At 40.6% G+C, this 19,513-nt stretch overlaps 1 protein-coding gene across 1 annotated transcript in view; it reads left to right on the top strand.

The window, feature by feature from the left end:
- The first annotated feature begins 212 nt into the window (after window positions 1–212).
- The window catches only part of si:ch211-136a13.1 (HHIP-like protein 1), a 44,461-nt gene continuing 25,160 nt past the window's right edge, over window positions 213–19,513 (top strand). The window contains exons 1-3 of the mRNA XM_060922857.1: window positions 213–685; window positions 15,967–16,613; window positions 18,153–18,296. Coding sequence (XP_060778840.1) covers window positions 407–685; window positions 15,967–16,613; window positions 18,153–18,296 — 1,070 coding nt within the window. The 5' untranslated portion in view covers window positions 213–406. The remainder of the gene's footprint in view (window positions 686–15,966; window positions 16,614–18,152; window positions 18,297–19,513) is intronic.

Below are 19,513 nucleotides of genomic sequence, written 5' to 3'. Positions count from 1 at the left end.
TTGTGATTGAGGCCTGCTGCAAAGGATAGGAATGCCTTTTCTTGTGAAAAAGGAGAAAGAGTAAGAAGGCGGAAATGAGAGGAGGAGACAAGGGGAGAGACGAGGAGGAGGGAGCAGAGGTGTGTGTGTGTGTGTGTGTGTGTGTGTGTGTGTGTACATGTGGCCGGAGCTCAGACTGTTGAATGAGACAGCCTTGTGTGACTTCAATCTGTTCGTTCTCTCTCCACCAGAGCACATGTCCAATGAAAGTGTGTGTGTGCATGTGTGAGAGCACTGACAGGCATCCAAGTTAACCCACAAATAATTGAGCAGCTGGAGCGGAACACACACCAAAAAGGCATTCCTTATACCGTAATTCATACCTTTCCCTCTGGCTGGGACTCCTGCTCTCGTTTTCTTCACTGCCATGAGTTTAGTAAGACTCTGGAGAGCTGAGTTTCTCCACATTCTGCTTTGGCTCCTCCTGAGCTTCTTGCAAGCAGATGGCCACCCGCAGTGCCTGGACTACAAGCCTCCTTTCCAACCTCAGGAGCCGCTGCTCTTCTGCAAAGAGTATGTCAAGTTTGGCTGCTGCGATTTGGAGCAAGACAAACAGATTTCATACAGATTTGACAGAATTATGGACTACTTTGATCACTCTGGGTTTATGGCCTGCGGGAAGTACATCCGCACCATCCTGTGCCAGGTAAGACTAAAGCCAGCTAGGCCTGCCATCACTGTGGGGCATCGTGTGTCGAAACCCCACAGATTATTCATTAAAAAACAAAACAAAAAAATCTGACATGTGTATCATTTAAAAATATTTCAGCTCAAACAGTGTACAGAAATCTGTCTGTACACTAGTAAATATCTGAAAGAGTGTCTCACCCGAAGTGATGTTTACAGTGAAGGTCTTACGTCACAGAGTTCCATTGGAAAACCTCGTGTTCTGAATGAATGGTAGGTTTTGCATTTGAGAATGGATGATTTTTGGAGGTCAGAGTTTTCCTTGCAGGTTGAAATTTATATATATATATATATATATATATATATATATATATATATATATATATATATATATATATACACAGTACTGCGCAAAAGTCTTAGGCACCCTTTTTTTATACAAACTGTTATAGATTTCTATTTTATGACTTCTACATTATCGAGTGTCAGTACAAAAACATTTTAGAGTTCCAAACATTTGTTTTCCAGCAAAAAATTAAATAATACAGAATTTTTTTTTTTTTTGTATCTGAGCAGCATATTACATAAGAGACCACTTTTCAGATTAAAAAAGAAAACATAATGAAGGCTACTGGGTTTTGGTGCAAAATTAAGAAGCAAGTGTGACAGTCAAAGTGTCCAGACTGTGTCACTGTGGCTGGTTCTGCAAGATGCTCAGTAAAACCTACAGCTCATTTCCTTATAAAACTGCACTTATTGTACCTGAGACTGCATTTTTTTTTTAAAGCAAACAGTCATCTCACGCAAAATACTGATGTTGTTTCATTTACTATGGCTTACTGCTGTTTATAGTATTTTTTTAAATGCTGAAACATTTATTTCATTATTTTAAGCCATTTTTTGGTCTACAGCATTTCTTTACATGTGCTGAAGACTTTTGCAGAGTACTGTATATATTTACTTTATCCGATAAATCCACTATTGATCAAAGTCTTACACTTCTTTTGCTCCAAGAAATACAACATGCTCTTAAAGGACATGATCACCAAAAAATGATTGCAACTGGATACAAGTCCTTCAAGTAAAAAGAGAAACTCAAATACACTTCACAAGGACATTAAGTGTCTAAATATAAAGGTATACATGGTGGATTACAGTCATCTTTATCTCATGATGGGCAAATAAATGCACAAAGATTTAAAACAGCACAGAAACATATCATTATGCAAAACCAAGTCTGACTCATGGCTCTTTTGTGCCTACTGTGCTTTGGTCTATCTGGATCCAAATCATATAGGACAAAAGCCAGCCATTCTGGCAATGCCTTTAACAGATAAGAAAAAATACAGCTTTGCGGCACCTCAGGCTCATTTGGTTTCAACCCACTTCAGTAATGGGGTTTTCTTTTACCACACTAATCCTCCATAGGTAGTGTGGCTGACTGGGGAAAGGTCTCATTCCCTTGCCCACTAAGAGAGGAAGCTCTGCTCAATGACAGTCTTTGTTGGGACGTTTATCTCAGCTACAGAGAGCTGCTTGTTTGGCATTAGAGACCTGGGGAGAACCAAAACATCAACTTCCTTTCAAATCTGGAACAGCATCTTTCATATTCTCAGATAAATATATTAGGTAAGTATGAAAAATGGTATCCATTAGATCTATGAAGAAGGTTGAGGACAATGAAAAAATAATAAAAGGATAAAGACAGTTGAAGATTAGCGATATGACACAGATGTAGAATTTATGGTCAAAGAAGAAAAGAAGAAAAGTTCATCCAAAACATTTGTATTAAAATGAGAAACATCAGGGGGCGGCACAGTGGTGTAGTGGTTAGCGCTGTCACCTCACAGCAAGAAGGTCCGGGTTCAAGCCCCGTGGTCTGCGAAGGCCTTTCTGTGCGGAGTTTGCATGTTCTCCCCGTGTCTGTGTGGGTTTCCTCCAGGTGCTCCAGTTTCCCCCACAGTCCAAAGACATACAGGTTAGATTAACTGGTGACTCTAAATTGACCGTAGGTGTGAGTGTGAATGGTTGTCTGTGTCTATGTGTCAGCCCTGTGATGACCTGGTGACTTGTCCAGGGTGTACCCCACCTTTCGCCCATAGTCAGCTGGGATAGGCTCCAGCTTGCCTGCGACCCTGTAGAACAGGATAAAGCGGCTAGAGATAATGAGATGAGAAACATCAGGATTAGATTAAGGATTTATAATTAATAGATTCCTTATCTTATCCTCCTGTTTGTGCATTCAGAAATGTTAAAAAATAAAATAATACTAATGAGATGAGATGAGATAATAATAATAAATGTACCTGCAAAAATATTGACTATGACCAGGGATGGAAATGAATAATGTATCTCACTATCTGTAATGTTCTTATTCATCTATGAATAAAACATTAAGAATTGAACTTTGTGCTAGCCTCAGATAGCTGTTTAAAGGGCATATTCTGGACCAATTTCTTTTTTTTAATATATGAAAGTCCCTTTACACACTTATCCAGAAGGATAATTTTGCACAAGGCCATCTGTCTACAGCAGAAAAAAATAAAATAACAAAACGCGTCTGGAAAAATCCCAAGGGAGTCTGGAGCCAGAATCGTGACGTTATCTGTGGAAGCGCGAGCAGGCTAAGAGATCTTGCATGGTTTCAGTGCACAGCCTGTGTAGACCAAGCGCTCTCATTTCTCTCTCATTGTCCGGTCTTTTGGGAAACGATGAGTACTAATGCCATCAAGATTGGTGTGGCTACACCCTCCTACGATACATCTGTTAACCATTTTAATAATTATGTGATAACGTTGAAGAAATTTGCAGAAAACCACCAGGTCGTTTTCTCATAAACAAACCAATGCTGACGTAGGATTCAGAGGGAGGCATCTCGCAGATGACATCACGAAAATCAGTGCTTCCCGGGAAATTCAAATGCAAAGTTTTTTCAGAGGCGGACCAATTCGCCTCAAATGGCTTGATTTCAACTGAATTTTTCTGGTATTGCGCAGGGTAAAAAAATTGCAGAGAATGCAGAACGTTACAGATATTTGACCAAAGTTTAATATAAAATAGGAGAATTACATTGATCTTGCTCCTGAATTTACCCGTGATATGCCCTTTAATGTTACACACGCTCAGTATTACACTCCAGTATAGACCCACTCTCTGGTACTACATTCAGTCAATCTGTAGTCTGCTGATGTTAGATCGCCCCCTATGGGTAGCTCCTTTGTTAGCACTTATCATTACATCCCCCTTCCAAACAGGTATCACATTAAAACACAACTCTTAAATTACTGTCAATCTGTAAATTTTAACAGTCTTTAGTAACATTCAACATGTCAAAAATAGTGCAACAAACTACATTCTTTAGCACTTAGCTTTTCTCTGTAACCAAATGTCTTAACTCAGTGCAAATAAAATAAATTCTAGCTCATCATTCTCATTATCTGTAGCCACTTTATCCTGTTCTACAGGGTCGCAGGCAAGCTGGAGCCTAACCCAGCTGACTACGGGCGAAAGGCAGGGTACACCCTGGACAAGTCGCCAGGTCATCACAGGGCTGACACATAGACACAGACAACCATTCACATTCACACCTACGGTCAATTTAGAGTCACCAGTTAACCACTACACCACCGTGCCGCCCCTAAATTCTAGCTTATAGCTTAAATTTCTCTAAGCACCAAACACATTATAGCTCTCTATTTTTTACACAACTCAGTCAATACACATTATAACAGCAGATTTGGCACAAGTATGAACAATTTTTTTTTTTCCCAGAGAAAAACAGTGCCAAATGTCAACAACTTTCTGTCACATGTCTTTCGTTGAACAGTTCACCCTTGTTCTGTGAGCCTCTCAGGAGGTTCCCTTGGTCTGGTAGACCTTCTCAGTGTCTCAGTCATTGGGAAAGGTGAAGGAGGCTCACTGTGGTGCACATCTGGTTTAACACCTGTAGCGGTTCAGTATTGGTGGGTGGAGCACAGAGGACGGCAGGACAGAGATCAGGTGTAAACAGAGGCTTTATTGCCACACTTTTCAGTCTAACAATATATATATATTCCAAACACACTGAGACACACACACTAGTGTCTCGTCCAGGGGATGAGCTCCTTCCGCTCTCGCTCTCCCTCCTGATATAGGGCGCGGTCACTGGGAAGACACACAAACACAGGTTAATTGCTCTCAGGTGTAGTGATTCTGCCACTTACCTTCCCTGACTCCGCCCTCCTGTCACAGACCGGCGCTTGACCACGCCCCCGCTGCCACAACACCCTTTTGTTGTTCAGATCCAGTCTCCTCGGCCTGACGTTCAATGCCCTGAGTCTTTAACAGACTCCTCCTGTTTGTCCTTAACACTTGTCCATTCTCTATCTTAACAACAAATGACCTGGGTCCTACTTCACTGAGAACTGTTGCTTTCCTGTCCCAGAAGTCAGGGCCCTCAATCCTCACAACATCCCTTTCCTGAAGAGGTTCCAGACGCCTTGCTGTTTTGTCATAGTTCATTTTCTGTCTGTGCTTGAGTCTCATCCTTTTGACAGTCAGCTTGTTGTTGTATTTGTTATCATTGTTTTTCTGAATGTGTGGAAGTGTGGTGCGCAGCTTGCGACGCATGAGTAGCTCAGCAGGGGATGCTCCACACTCCAGAGATGAAGCCCTGTAGCTTAGCAAAGCCAGGTAAGGATCAGTCTTACTGTTTTGTGCCTTTTTCAACAGTCTCTTTACAATTTGTACCCCTTTTACAGCCTGTCCATTCGCCTGTGGATACAAGGGGCTAGAGGTGATATGTTGAAATCCATATTGCTTTGCAAAGTCGCTAAATTCACCACAGTCATATTGTGGACCATTGTCACTGATGACACATTGTGGAATTCCATGTCTGGTGAAAAACCCTTTCATGTGTGTGATGACAGACTGTGCCGATGTACTGGAAAGCTGTGCAACTTCTGGATAGTTAGAATAGTAATCACCAGAAGATAGTCCTTGCCATGCAGATGAAACAAATCCATGCCTACCTTTTGCCAGGGTGCAGTGGGTAGGGCTGCTATCAGCATCGGCTCTTTTGGTTATTTGTAGTGATGTTTGAGACATGTTTCACATTTCTGTATCATCTCCTCAATATCCCTGTTGATGCCCGGCCAGTAAACTGCTTCTCTCACTCTCCTTTTACATTTCACCATGCCAAGATGTCCCTCATGGATAAGCTGAAGCATATCCTGGTGCATGGATTGTGGGATGACAATCCTGTTTTGTCTCAGCACCAGCCCATTAGCCATACACAAGTCTGCACCCACCAAGTAGAACCCCGGACAGACTCCTCTTGACCAGCCATTTTGGATGTGGTGGGACACTTTCTGTAGCAGAGGATCTTTCGCCATCTCCTGTACGATTTGCTGCAACATGACATCCAACGTTGGGAGTGAAGCAGTCGCCATGTTTATGTGTGTTTCATCATTCTCAGTTGTAGGGCTGACCAACATGTCACTGCTTGGCACTGGTGCTCGTGATAAAGCATCTGCCAGCACAATGTATTTTTCCGGCGTGTAAATTAGTTCAAAGTCATAGCGCTGCAACACCATCATCATGCGCTGAATTCTGGGTGACATGTCATTGAGGTTATTTTTTCTGATTGATATGAGTGGTTTGTGGTCAGTCTCTACTGTAAAGGTTGGTAATCCATACACATAACTGTGAAACTTTCCACAGCCAAACACTAGGCCCAAAGTCTCTTTTTCTATCTGAGCATAGCGTTGCTCGGTCTCTGTCATTGATCTAGACGCATATGCTACAGGTTGCCATTTGTCTCCGTTCATTTGAAGCAGCACAGCTCCCAAGCCATCTTTTGAGGCATCGGTGGAGATTTTTGTTGGTTTTGATGGGTCAAAGAATGTGAGGACTGGCTCAGTAGTTACAGTTTCCTTTAATTGTTTCCACTCTTTCTCATGTCGAGCAATCCACTCAAACACTGTTGTGCTGTAGGAACTCCCTGAGGCATGCTGTCTTGGAGGTAAGATTAGGAATGAATTTTCCCAGGAAGTTGATCATTCCCATGGCTCGCAAGACACCTTTTTTGTCAGTGGGGGCGGGCATGTCCAATATGGCTTGCACTTTTGACTGATCAGGTTCCACCTCTGGTGCTGATTTTGACTGATCAGGTTCCACCCCTTCACTTGTGATCTTTTCTCCCAAGAAGGTCATCTCTGTGATGCCAAAGAGGCACTTGTCTCTATTCAGTTTTAGTCCATTCTTTTTGACTCTTTGTAGGAGTTTCTCCAACCTTTCGTTGTGTTGTTGGCTTGTATTTCCCTAGACAACCAGGTCATCTAGATAGACTCTAGTGCCTTCCAGACCTTCTATTATGGACTCCATCGCTCTGTGGAAGATCTCTGCTGCTGATTTAATGCTAAATGGGAGCCTCAAGAAACAGTAACGCCCGAATGGTGTGTTAAAGGCAGTGTACTTGCTGCTTTCTGGGTCCAGCCTCAGCTGCCAAAACCCATGTGAAGCATCTAGTTTGCTAAAAAACTTAGCACCAGCCATTTCACTCATTATCTCTTCTCGTTTTGGGATCTGGTAATGCTCTCTTTTAATATTTTCATTTAGATCTTTGGGATCAAGGCAGACTCTTAGAGCACCTGTGTTCTTTTTCTTGACACATGTGATGGAGTTCACCCAATCTGTGGGCTCTTCCACTCATTCAATGACACCCATTTGAGTCATTCTTTCAAGCTCTTTTTTTCAAGCCAGTCCTGAGTGGTGCAGGCACTCTCCTTGGGGCATGCACTATAGGCACAGCATCATCCTTGAGCTGAATTTTGTAAGTGTAAGGTAATGTCCCATGTCCTTTGAAGACCGAAGGGAATTTATTGACAATGTCTGAACTTCCCTCACACTGTTGGTGTTCCAGTCTTTTGCCTTGTTGGACCACTTTCATGCTGTCAGTGTTTATCTGATAGATTCTCTTTATTAGTCCTAGGTCCTCAGATGCTTTGTCTCCTAAAGGCCAATTTATGCTGACAACCCAGTCCTTTCAGATGGCGTTGCAGATGCCGTCTGCGTAGCCTCCCCCCCTTCACAGATGCGCTGTGCGCACCTCCCAAAAATTGTGACCACCGCAGAAGCCTCGCAGACAGCGTCGCAGACAAGAGGGCTCTGATTGGTCCACTCTACATCCGCTGTACACGCACTTCCGCTTCCCTACTTTCCCGGTTTGGTTTGGTTTCACTACCGCCATTTTTAAAAACACGAGCGAAGATGGAGCAGCACAAAGAGCGGTTGATCGAGGAAGTGAGGAAGTACGTACATCTATACGACTCCAGTTCTAGTCAGTATAAGTAACCGGAGGATAAACACTCCACTAACCACACCCACCAACTACTCCTAGCGATTTCGCGACTTCACGCCCCCTTGCGTTGTGGCGGTGAATAACATCGCGCACGCCTATTACTCCCCGCTCAACGATAAATTACAACTGTCTGCGAAAAGCTATCTGCAAAAGCCTTGTCGCAAGAGCATGCAGAGGCCCTAAGAGTGACTTGTGTCCATCAGGCACAATGATGAACAACATGTTATGCCATTTGCCTTTCGCAGTCACTTTAAGTCTGCATCCACCTTTTGTTTGTATTGGCGGATTATTATAGGCCTTCAGGGGTGTGACTTTTTCTGTGAATCTTTTAGGCTTCTCAGTCAGTGTGTTGAAATCCTTCTCACTGATGAAGTTAGCTTTGGCCCCTGTGTCAATTTTAAATGTTACAATTGTCCCCTTGACTAACAGTGGAGCAGTCCATTTGTCATCTGTGACTGTACTTACAGTTTGACCTGTATCGTTTATTCTTGAGGACTGTGTGGTGACATCTTCATCATGTGACACCATCTTAATGAAAAATGTGTCACTCAAGTCATCACTGTCATCTGTGTCTTCCTGCACTGTGTGTACACCCTATCCTTTCTTCTTAGAGAGACACGTTCTTGCATAATGGTTTTGTCCTTTGCATTTTGCATGTTTTTCCATAGGCAGGACATTGTCTTGGTCTGTGTTTCTCACCACATCTCTTGCAAGTGAACATTTCTTTATCACTGGTTTTAATCCTGTTATCATTGTTTTTAAATTTGCTCCATGGCTTTCCTTTCGTTCACTGCCTCGTCTTCTTGGTGCACTGCTCCATGAGCAGGCTCTCTGAAAGTCAGTACATGTTGTCGTGCTAGCTCATTGGCTTGACATTTTTTAAAGCACTGTCTAACGTGAGTTCTGTTTCTCTGAATAGTTTCTCCTGGAGCTTCTTCTCATTAGTTCCAAACACTATTTGATCTCTTATCATGGAGTCTCTGAGAACACCAAAATTACAGGACTGAGCTTTAATCTTGAGGTCAGTGAGAAAAGTATCAAATGACTCACCCTGGTGCTGTAAGCATGAGCGAAAGACGTACTTCTCGTACATTTCATTTTTCTTTTACAGACAGTGCTCATCAAATTTCTTCAAGACCTTGTCCTCGGGTTGAGCAAACACAAAAGTGTTGAAGACCTCTATTGCTTCTGTGCCGGCGACGGTGAGCAACATGGCTATTTTTCTTTCATCTGCCCGTCGATCCACTCCGACAGCCGCAATATAAAGCAGGAACTGCTGTTTGAAAGCCCTCCAACTTGCATCTACGTTTCCAGTCAGCTTCAGCGGACTTGGCGGTTTCATTGCATCCATCTTGTTGTGTCGCTTCTTATTCTTAACCCGACTCCTGGTACCATGTAATGTTCTTATTCATCTATGAATAAAACATTAAGAATTGAACTTTGTGCTAGCTTCAGATAGCTGTTTAATGTTACACACGCTCAGTATTACACTCCAGTATAGACTCACTCTCTGGTACTACATTCAGTCAATCCATAGTCTGCTGATGTTAAATCACCCCCTATGGGTAGCTCCTTTGTTAGCACTTATCATTACACTATCCACTTTACTGTAGATAGCTGTTTACAAAATTTAGTAGCCAGTCAACATGTTTACTATCCAAAACCTTGCTAGCACAAATATAACTAGCTGTGACTAGGCACAGTGGTGAAGCTGGTAGCACAACTGATGTCACAGCTCCAGGGACCTCAGGTTCAATCCAGAGCTGGGGTTACTGCCTGTGTGGAGTTTCATGTTTTCCCTATGCCCATGTGGGTTTCTTCCAGGTTCTCAAGTTTCCTCCCATGGTGATTAGTGGATTGACTATGCAAAATTGCCCTTAGGTGTGAATGAATGTGTGAACGCATTTGTGCATAGTGCCCTGCAATAGCCAGACATCCCATCCAGAGTGTGTTCCAGCCCTGTGCCCAGTGTGTCTGGGATATGCTCTGGATCTACCATGACTGGAACCAGGATAAAGCACTGACTGAAGATGAATGAACTAATTACCTTTGCCAACTTTGTTGGAGTAGGTTATGTTTTCGCCTCTGTTTGTTTTTCTGTTCCCAACGTAAAGCAAAAAATAGTGAAGGATTTTGATGAAATTTTGAGGAAAGGTGGTCCATGGGCCAAGGAATAATTGATTAGACGTTGATGCAAATCCAGATCTGTATGTGGATTGAGGATCCAGATGCATATGCAAATCCAGGATTTTTTTGGCTTTTCCCAACATAACTCAAAAAGTCGAGAACAAATGTTGATGAAATTTTGAGAAAAGTTGAGCCATGAGCCAAGGAACAATTGATTGGATTTTGATGCAAATCCGTATATATTCATTAGGCATATTTAACAGTTATTTCACAAAATTGAGTCATACATGAGATGATAGCCGACGAGGTGCGTAGCGCTGAGTAGGCTATAAGCCATGTACGACGAGATTGAGTGGAATAACTGTTTTATTCTATCCACATTCACTGGATTTTGAGAAACAGAACATTTTTATTTTCAGCAAATTCGATAAATAAAAAACTTTATACAAAACATCCAACAAAATAAATCCCACTTAGAATGTAAACAAACCAGTGAAATGACAGTAGCAATTTGTGAAAAATGCTATAATAATAATAATTCTTGAAAAATAAAACAGATACGTTCTTACTATCAACTATTTTTATTGCATTTTTTTTTCTTTTTGTGTTTTGGGGGGTTTATTTTCGAGTAGAGTTTTTATTTCATCCTCAGTTGGTTCAGTAACACACTCTGCCATTTTGTTTTTCTCTACTCATGGTATATGCAGATATCATCATATACCATGAGCTGATATCCTCGTAGTATAGTAGCCAATCAGAGCACACGATTGCTCATATCCAGTGAATGTGGATATACTAAACATATTTGGATCCACATACCAGATTAGAAAACATCTGTATATTCTAATATGTGGCTTGGCAGAGGTATGCAGTCTACCGAGTACCTTTCTAGTTTAATTTATTTTTTTCCTCACTGGATAAAATCTATAGCAAGTCATTATTATAAGCACTGCATGTGTATAACTAATTGTTAAATGCGAACAACATGCAGCTTAATAATCTGAAAAAAGCAGAAAATTATTACCATTAACACTGAGACTAGATAATGAGATTTGAAAAACTGAAGGAAGCTGTATTTAAAATGTTTAATTCAGAACAAAGATTCATAGACTACAACATGTATTTTAAAATCAAGCATTGCCTCTATGGCTATGAAAAACAGAATTTAGTCATAAACACTTCATAATGGCAAACAGACTGCTGCTGAGTCACTATATAGAAAGTCATTCATTGGTTTTTCAAGGCCTAGTGGAATGCACCAAATGTGGCGGCTGTAAGTTTGGGACTGCAGAACCATCTGTTTTCAATCCCAGTGTAGTTCAACGGACCTGAAATCCCAATCACCCCCAGAATTTTCCAATTATCAAACGCCAATAAAATGTAAACACAAAGATGGAAAGAGTGGGCCAATGTGCATAAGGCTGTATGGATATGTTGAACATTGTTGAACACTGATAAAGCCTGGATTGGCCTGCTGGTTGTACGTACTAAAGGAAATCATATCATTTTGTTTTTATTCCTGTGAACTGAGTTGTAAAATAATATATTTACAGAAAGTAGAAGACAAAGTGCAGGTCTGGAATGCATGACAAGGTTTTGGTGAAATTTGGATAATTGTATATAGTTTACATAAATCCTTTTACATCATCCACATGTAATCGAACACTCTCAACTTTAGGAGTGACATAAAGCAGGAAGTCATCAAGTCTAGGTTTCTCTTCAAGATTTTCACCCAAATACTAAGGCAGAGACATTACATAATCCACCACATGTGTGGTTTAACATGCACCAGACATTTACGTTTACCATAAATAACCTTTAAATGGGCTTAATGCTCAGTTCCAATTCTAATCAAAGAAAGAAGAACATTTCAATATCTTGGAAATATATAAAACTTGACAATTCTGCCAGCTTGTGAAGCAATAAATCCCAGCCACTTTAATTTAGTTTTATTGTTGTAAAGCTATTACAGTCATTTGGGATGATTTGCTTGAGTGTACATGGAAGACATTGTTGTTGAGGCCGACCCAGTGATGGGTGTGGAGTTGTGGCCGAAAGGTAATAAGGGCTTGGACAAGCCAATGTGCCCATGAGCTGCTGTATTTATATCCCAAGTATCCATCACCGGCTATTGAATTGCATTCTGGGAACTCAGCTACAACAAAGATGAACGTGCAGAGCAGCACATTTCAGAAAGAAGTTCAGAGAGAGAGAGAGACAGAGAGAGTGGGAGGAAACAAGATTTTTCACAAAGAGTTGAAAGTTACATAAAAGCATGGAATCTGCAAACTCAGCATATCTAGAGATATGAAGGTGAAGGTTATATAGCTTTTTCACTTGGCACAATCACATCAAATAAATACATATCACACGTGTCATGATGTGATTTTATATATATATTACACACACACACACACACACACACACAGGGTGTTTCAAAAAAATTATCATTTCACAAGCTAATAACTTTGCCAATTCTCGTTCAATTGACCTCAAATTTTAACAGCATGTGTGGAAACAGGTCCAAATTTTATGTTTAATGTTTTTTGTTTTTATCTTTTTAGGTATAGAAATGCCATTCACTGGAAAAGAAAAGGCGTTTTGTGTGTTAGAGTACGCTCGAACACAGTCGAACAAGACTGTGTAGCATGCATTTATGAGAGAATTCTCTAAAAATGCACCATCTGCAATGCAGATTTGGACATGGCACAAAAAGTTCAAAGAGGAAGGCTGTCTGTGTGTGTCTGTGTCTCAGGTGGCGCAAATATTGAAAATTTGTGAAATCTTTCATGCAATCCACATACCTTTAAATTTCTCATTCAGATTTTCAGGAATAAATCTTATATTGCTCAATATTAAGCCTGTTCAGTTTCATTTGCCTAGACTATGTAGTTGCTGGGATATTTGGATATTTACATCTCAAATAATATAAACTTTTTTGAAACACCCTGTGCATATGCATATATATATATATATATATATATATATATATATATATATATATATATATATAGGTAAGGTAAGGCCATGGCATACCCTGCTTATACTGAGTCGCAGGCAAGCTGAAGCCTATCCCAGCTGACTATGGGCAAGAGGCGGGGTACACCCTGGACAAGTCACCAGGTTATCGCAGGGCTGACACAGAGACAAACAACCATTCACACTCACATTCACACCTACAGTCAATTTAGAGCTACCAATTAACCTAATCTGCATGTCTTTGGACTATGGGGGAAACCGGAGCACCCGGAGGAAAGAAACCCACGCAGACACGAGGAGAACATGCAAACTCCACACAGAAAGGCCCTCGCCGGCTGTTGGGCTCGAACCCAGGACCTTCTTGCTGTGAGGCGACAGTGCTAACCAATATACAGTGGGGCAAAAAAGTATTTAGTCAGTCACCAATTGTGCAAGTTCTCCCACTTAAAAAGATGAGAGAGGCCTGTAATTTTCATCATAGGTACACTTCAACTATGAGAGACAGAATGGGGGGAAAGAATCCAGGAAATCACATTGTAGGATTTATAATGAATTAATTGGTAAATTCCTCAGTAAAACAAGTATTTGGTCACCTACAAACAAGCAAGATTTCTGGCTCTCACAGACCTGTAACTTCTTCTTTAAGAGGCTCCTCTGTCCTCCACTCGTTACCTGTATTAATGGCACCTGTTTGAACTCGTTATCAGTATAAAAGACACCTGTCCACAACTTCAAACAGTCACACTCCAAACTCCACTATGGCCAAAACCAAAGAGCTGTCAAAGGACACCAGAAACAAAATTGTAGACCTGCACCAGGCTGGGAAGACTGAATCTGCAATAGGTTAGCAGCTTGGTGTGAAGAAATCAACTGTGGGAGCAATTATTAGAAAATGGAAGACATTAAGACCACTGATAATCTCCCTCGATCTGGGGCTCCATGCAAGATCTCACCCTGTGCGGTCAAAATGATCACAAGAACGGTGAGCAAAAATTCCAGAACCACACGGGGGGGACCTAGTGAATGACCTGCAGAGAGCTGGGACCAAAGTAACAAAGGCTACCATCAGTAACACACTACGCTGCCAGGGACTCAAATCCTGCAGTGCCAGACGTGTCCCCCTGCTTAAGCCAGCACATGTCCAGGCCCATCTGAAGTTTGCTAGAGAGCATGTGGATGATCCAGAAGATGATTGGGAGAATGTCATATGGTCAGATGAAACCAAAATAGAACTTTTTGGTAAAAACTCAACTTGTCGTGTTTGGAGGAGAAAGAATGCTGAGTTGCATCCAAAGAACACCATACCTACTGTGAAGAATGGGGGTGGAAGCATCATGCTTTGGGGCTGTTTTTCTGCAAATGGACCAGGACGACTGATCCGTGTAAAGGAAAGAATGAATGGGGCCATGTGTCGTGAGATTTTGAGTGAAAACCTCCTTCCATCAGCAAGGGCATTGAAGATGAAACGTGGCTGGGTCTTTCAGCATGACAATGATCCCAAACACACCGCCCGGGCAATGAAGGAGTGGCTTTGTAAGAAGCATTTCAAGGTCCTGGAGTGGCCTAGCCAGTCTCCAGATCTCAACCCCATAGAAAATCTTTGGAGGGAGTTGAAAGTCCGTGTTGCCCAGTGACAGCCCCAAAACATCACTGCTCTAGAGGAGATCTGCATGGAGGAATGGGCCAAAATACCAGCAACAGTGTGTGAAAACCTTGTGAAGACTTACAGAAAATGTTTGACCTCTGTCATTGCCAACAAAGGGTATATAAAAAAGTATTGAGATGAACTTTTGTTATTGACCAAATACTTATTTTCCACCATAATTTGCAAATAAATTCTTTAAAAATCAGACGTGATTTTCTGTACTTTTTTTTTCTCATTTTGTCTCTCATAGTTGAGGTATACCTATGATGAAAATTACAGGCCTCTCTCATCTTTTTAAGTGGGAGAACTTGCACAATTGGTGACTGACTAAATACTTTTTTGCCCCACTGTGTATATATATATATATATATATATATATATATATATATAGGTGAATATTCAGTATAAGCAGGGTATACCATGGCCTTCTGTCCCGGCAATGAAGTCCTAACCAGTGAGTGAGCCAGCTCTAAACTCTTCTCAGCCTAGACATAACAAACAAAAATATCTCATTGGATAACTCTACTTTAATGTTTTCAGGACAGTAACCCTTTCATTCCTGAAGCAAATTTGATAGAAAATGAGGCCAAATTAGAATCAGAAGAGAATAATTATAATGAAATTATGAAAGAATGAAAGCAGTTAAAGAATGAAAGAAATTAAATATAACATTTGAAATGCTGATATGTTTGGGCCTTCTCTGAAGGCCTAGAAGGCCCTGATGGTTCCCCTCTGACCTATATTCATGATAATTTTTATTTATGATATATGTTGGATTTTATCATAAAGATGGCTTTTTTATATTTTGTTCATTAAATGATAAATTATGGTTCAAACTATTCTGACTTTCTTCTTTTTTTTTAACTCTAGCATAATCCAAAGCCTTCCTTTTTTTAGGTTAATCAAGTATGCAACTTTGTACATAGATCAATAGATGAAGCATCATTTGGAGTAAAAATTCCTTAAATTTCCAATACGAAAAACACAGTCCAAAAATGAGCACAGATTGCTTGTGATATTGATTTTTTGTTTAACCTACCCTGCTCACATGTAGTGTCTTATACTGAGTATTTTAACATCTATTTTTTTAAATAAATGATTTGATGTTTGATTGAAAGAGCTTTGGGTTGATGTGACATCTGTTGCTCCAGTAGTAGTAAACAGAGCATGATGATTATTACTAAATATGATTTTTTTTTCTGTCCTGCAGGAATGTTCTCCTTATGCCGCTCACCTGTATGATGCTGAGGATGCGAATACTCCCATGCGTGAGCTCCCTGGTCTTTGTCATGACTACTGCTCTGATTACTGGCGTCACTGCCGATATACACTTAGTCTGCTGACAGACAACAACATCACTGCCATTATTGAGGAGGATCATGATAAATTCTGTGACTATTTGGAGCTGAAGGATCCGGACTATTGCTATCCCAATGTTCTTGCCAGCGACGAATTAAACGCTAACCTGGGTAACGTTCAAGCCGATCCCAAGGGCTGCATTCAGCTTTGCCTACAGGAAGTAGCAAATGGCCTGCGTAATCCAGTAGCAATGGTGCATGCAAATGATGGCACACACCGCTTCTTCATAGCTGAGCAGCTGGGATATGTATGGACTTACCTACCAAATGGCTCAAGGATCGACAGGCCCTTTTTAAACCTCACCAAGGCTGTGCTGACCTCACCGTGGGCTGGGGATGAACGTGGATTTCTCTGTATCGCCCTGCACCCCAGGTTCAGCGTGGTCAAGAAGGCATATGTCTATTACTCCGTGTCTGTGAACAAGCAGGAGAGGATAAGGATCAGCGAGTTCCTTTTGTCAAACACGGATATGGACATGCTTGATCACTCATCTGAAAGGTGAGTAGAATGGAGATTATAATGAATATTATCAGGGGGGAATTACTGCAGTGCAGTCAGCCAACATGTTTGGTGTCTATAGAGTCCAGCTACGGTAACTGAAAAGGAATGAAAGTTTCAGACCACCAACATAAAACCTGCATATTAAACCACATATTTGTATTTTTCTCAATCACAATTTATATTAGTAGGTATACAATATAAGTAAGGAATGCAATATTTAACAGTTATTCCACAAAATCGAGTTGTACATGAGCTGACAGCCAACAAGGTGCGTAGCACCGAGTTGGCTATAAGCCATGTATGACAAGATTGACTGGAATAACTGTTTTATTATATCCACATTCACTGGATTTTGAGAAACAGAGCATTTTTATTTTCATTTGTTGCAAATTCGATAAATAAAAACTTTATACAAAATGGCCAAGAAAATAATTTCCGCTTAGAATGTAAACAAACAAATTAAATGACAGTAGCAATTTTTGAAAAATGCTATCATAATTATTCTTGAAAAAAGAAAAAAGATACATTCTTACCATGAAATACTTTCATTCTATGTTTTGTTGCGTTTATTTGTATTTTTTGTGGTTTTGTTTCTGAGTAGAGTTTTTACTTCATCTTCAGTTGGTTCAGCAGCACGGTTTGCCATTTTCTTCTTCTTCTTTTTTTTTTTTGGTGGTTGGCAAACCAACTTAAAGGTGCATTACTGCCACCGACTGGGCTGGAGTGTGGAACAGGAGCTATATGCGGAGGGGAGGACTATATTCTTTTATTTTTTCTGTTTCTTTTAAATACTTGATAAAGTGCTATATTTGACTTGATGCACTCCACCATTTTGTTTTTCTCTACTCATGGTATATGAGCTGATATCCTAGTAGTAGAGTAGCCAATCAGAGCGTACGATTGCTCATATCCAGTGAATGTGGATAGAATAAAACAGGATGTCCTGTCGTCCTGATAGTTAATTACTATCTAGTAATCAACAATGATGTGGTCGGATGCAGCCTGATGTCATCATTCATTCCCTTTCCAGCCTCTCTTTTTTCTCTTAAAGTAAATACGAAGCTTATCATGTTGCCACAAAGCACAGAGTTTTCCATGTCTAAAACTGAAAGTTACAGCTTTACCTCTGACTGTTAAAAATGCTAACACTGGAGACTCCTTCCAAAAGTTACACACTCTTTAAAACTCTGTTTTGGTGGAGTGTCCACCATACCAGCCCCTGTGTAAGCTGTTACTAGTAAAAAATGATAGCATACTAGAATGACTGCATAAATATATGAGGTAGCAGCACTCTGCTCATGCATCATGCCACATCACTTATCCTGGTATGCATTATTTTCATGTAACAGCACAGTCCAGGGTGTGTTATTCCTTCATGCAAATATTCTATCAACCATTATTTGAACAAATTCAAATTCATAACTAATTATAAAAAATATTGCAGCACCATGTAATACAAGGTTAATTATTCCAGTTGATACCAATCTTCATGATCATATTGTGGTTTTCTATTATAGTGATTGTTTTTGTTCCCAGGACCCTTTTGGAAGTTGTGGAACCAGCATCAAACCACAATGGAGGCCAGCTTCTGTTTGGTTTGGACGGCTACCTTTATATTTTCATAGGAGATGGAGGTAAAGCAGGAGACCCCTTTGGCAAGTTTGGGAATTCCCAAAACAAGTATGTGAACTTTTGTCAGACCACATTTATTTCTTTTTCTTGTAAAGGTTTCAAGTATAATAAACCAAATGTCATTATAAAAGGTCAGCACTCAGAAAAAAAGCTACTAAAATGCACTTTCCCTTCTATACAGGACTGTTTTTTTAATCCACTTGCTACCACAGATACACTAGACCAATCCAGCCCATTCCCATGTTTATTTCTGTATGTACCTTTCCATGATATTTAATGAACCTAGCTCATTATACAACATTGTATTTCCCAAAATATAAAGACATAATTAGTTTCAACCAGAAAGGCCATGATTAGGGTAAAGCAGGTACTGAAGATGAATGAATAAATAAATGCACTTCCTGCATAGGATGAGGAGAGCCCACCTGCCCCCACTCATCCTCACTACATTCTACAGAAGCACCACAGAGAGCGTTCTAACCAGCTGCATCTCTGTGTGGTGTGGAGGCTGCAGTGCCTCTGACTGGAAGAATGTGAGGAGAGTGGTGAGGACAGCAGAGAAAATCATTGGGACTTCTCTTCCCTCCATTCAGGACGTTGCACCAAGGCGTTGCATGTCTCGAGCCAGAAACATCATCAGTGACCCCTCACACCTTCACTATGGACTGTTCTCCCCTCTGGCCTCTGGAAAGAGGTTCCGCAGCATTAGGTGCAGGACCACCAGGTTCTATAACAGCTTTTTCCCCCAGGTCACTAGACTGCTGAACTCCAAACCCAAACTCTAAACTTCTATTTATAACTTGAACATTCCTAATTCCACAGATCACTTTATACTATTGCACTTTATAATATTTTTGCTGCTCCATAATTTAATTTAATACACTTCATATTTAATTCTGTGCTGAGCCAAATTGCAACGAAATTTCGTTCGGCGTGCACTTGTTGCATACTGAATGACAATAAAGGTTGTCTAAGTCTAAGACTAGGGTAAAGCAGGTACTGAAGATGAATGAATAAATAAATGAATCAATGATTAAGCCCAATCTATATCAGCAGTGTCCAATATATTGATGTATTAAGAATATAACTGAATACAAATACTTTATTTGGAATGAATAGATAGATCAGGAAGGTTAGACTTTGTCAGAAAGGTTCACAGGGCCTCTGATTGAGACTGGAAGATTGGAGGATCATGTGCTTAGAAACTAGGACGCAGTAAAAAAAAAAGTTGCATGAATGGGAAGTTTTTACTTTTGTGCAGGCTG

The sequence above is a fragment of the Neoarius graeffei genome, chromosome 6, assembly GCF_027579695.1.
Source record: "Neoarius graeffei isolate fNeoGra1 chromosome 6, fNeoGra1.pri, whole genome shotgun sequence".
NCBI lineage: Eukaryota > Metazoa > Chordata > Actinopteri > Siluriformes > Ariidae > Neoarius > Neoarius graeffei.
The sequence above is the reverse complement of the archived record's forward strand: the minus strand, read 5'-3'. Positions and strand labels throughout refer to the sequence as shown.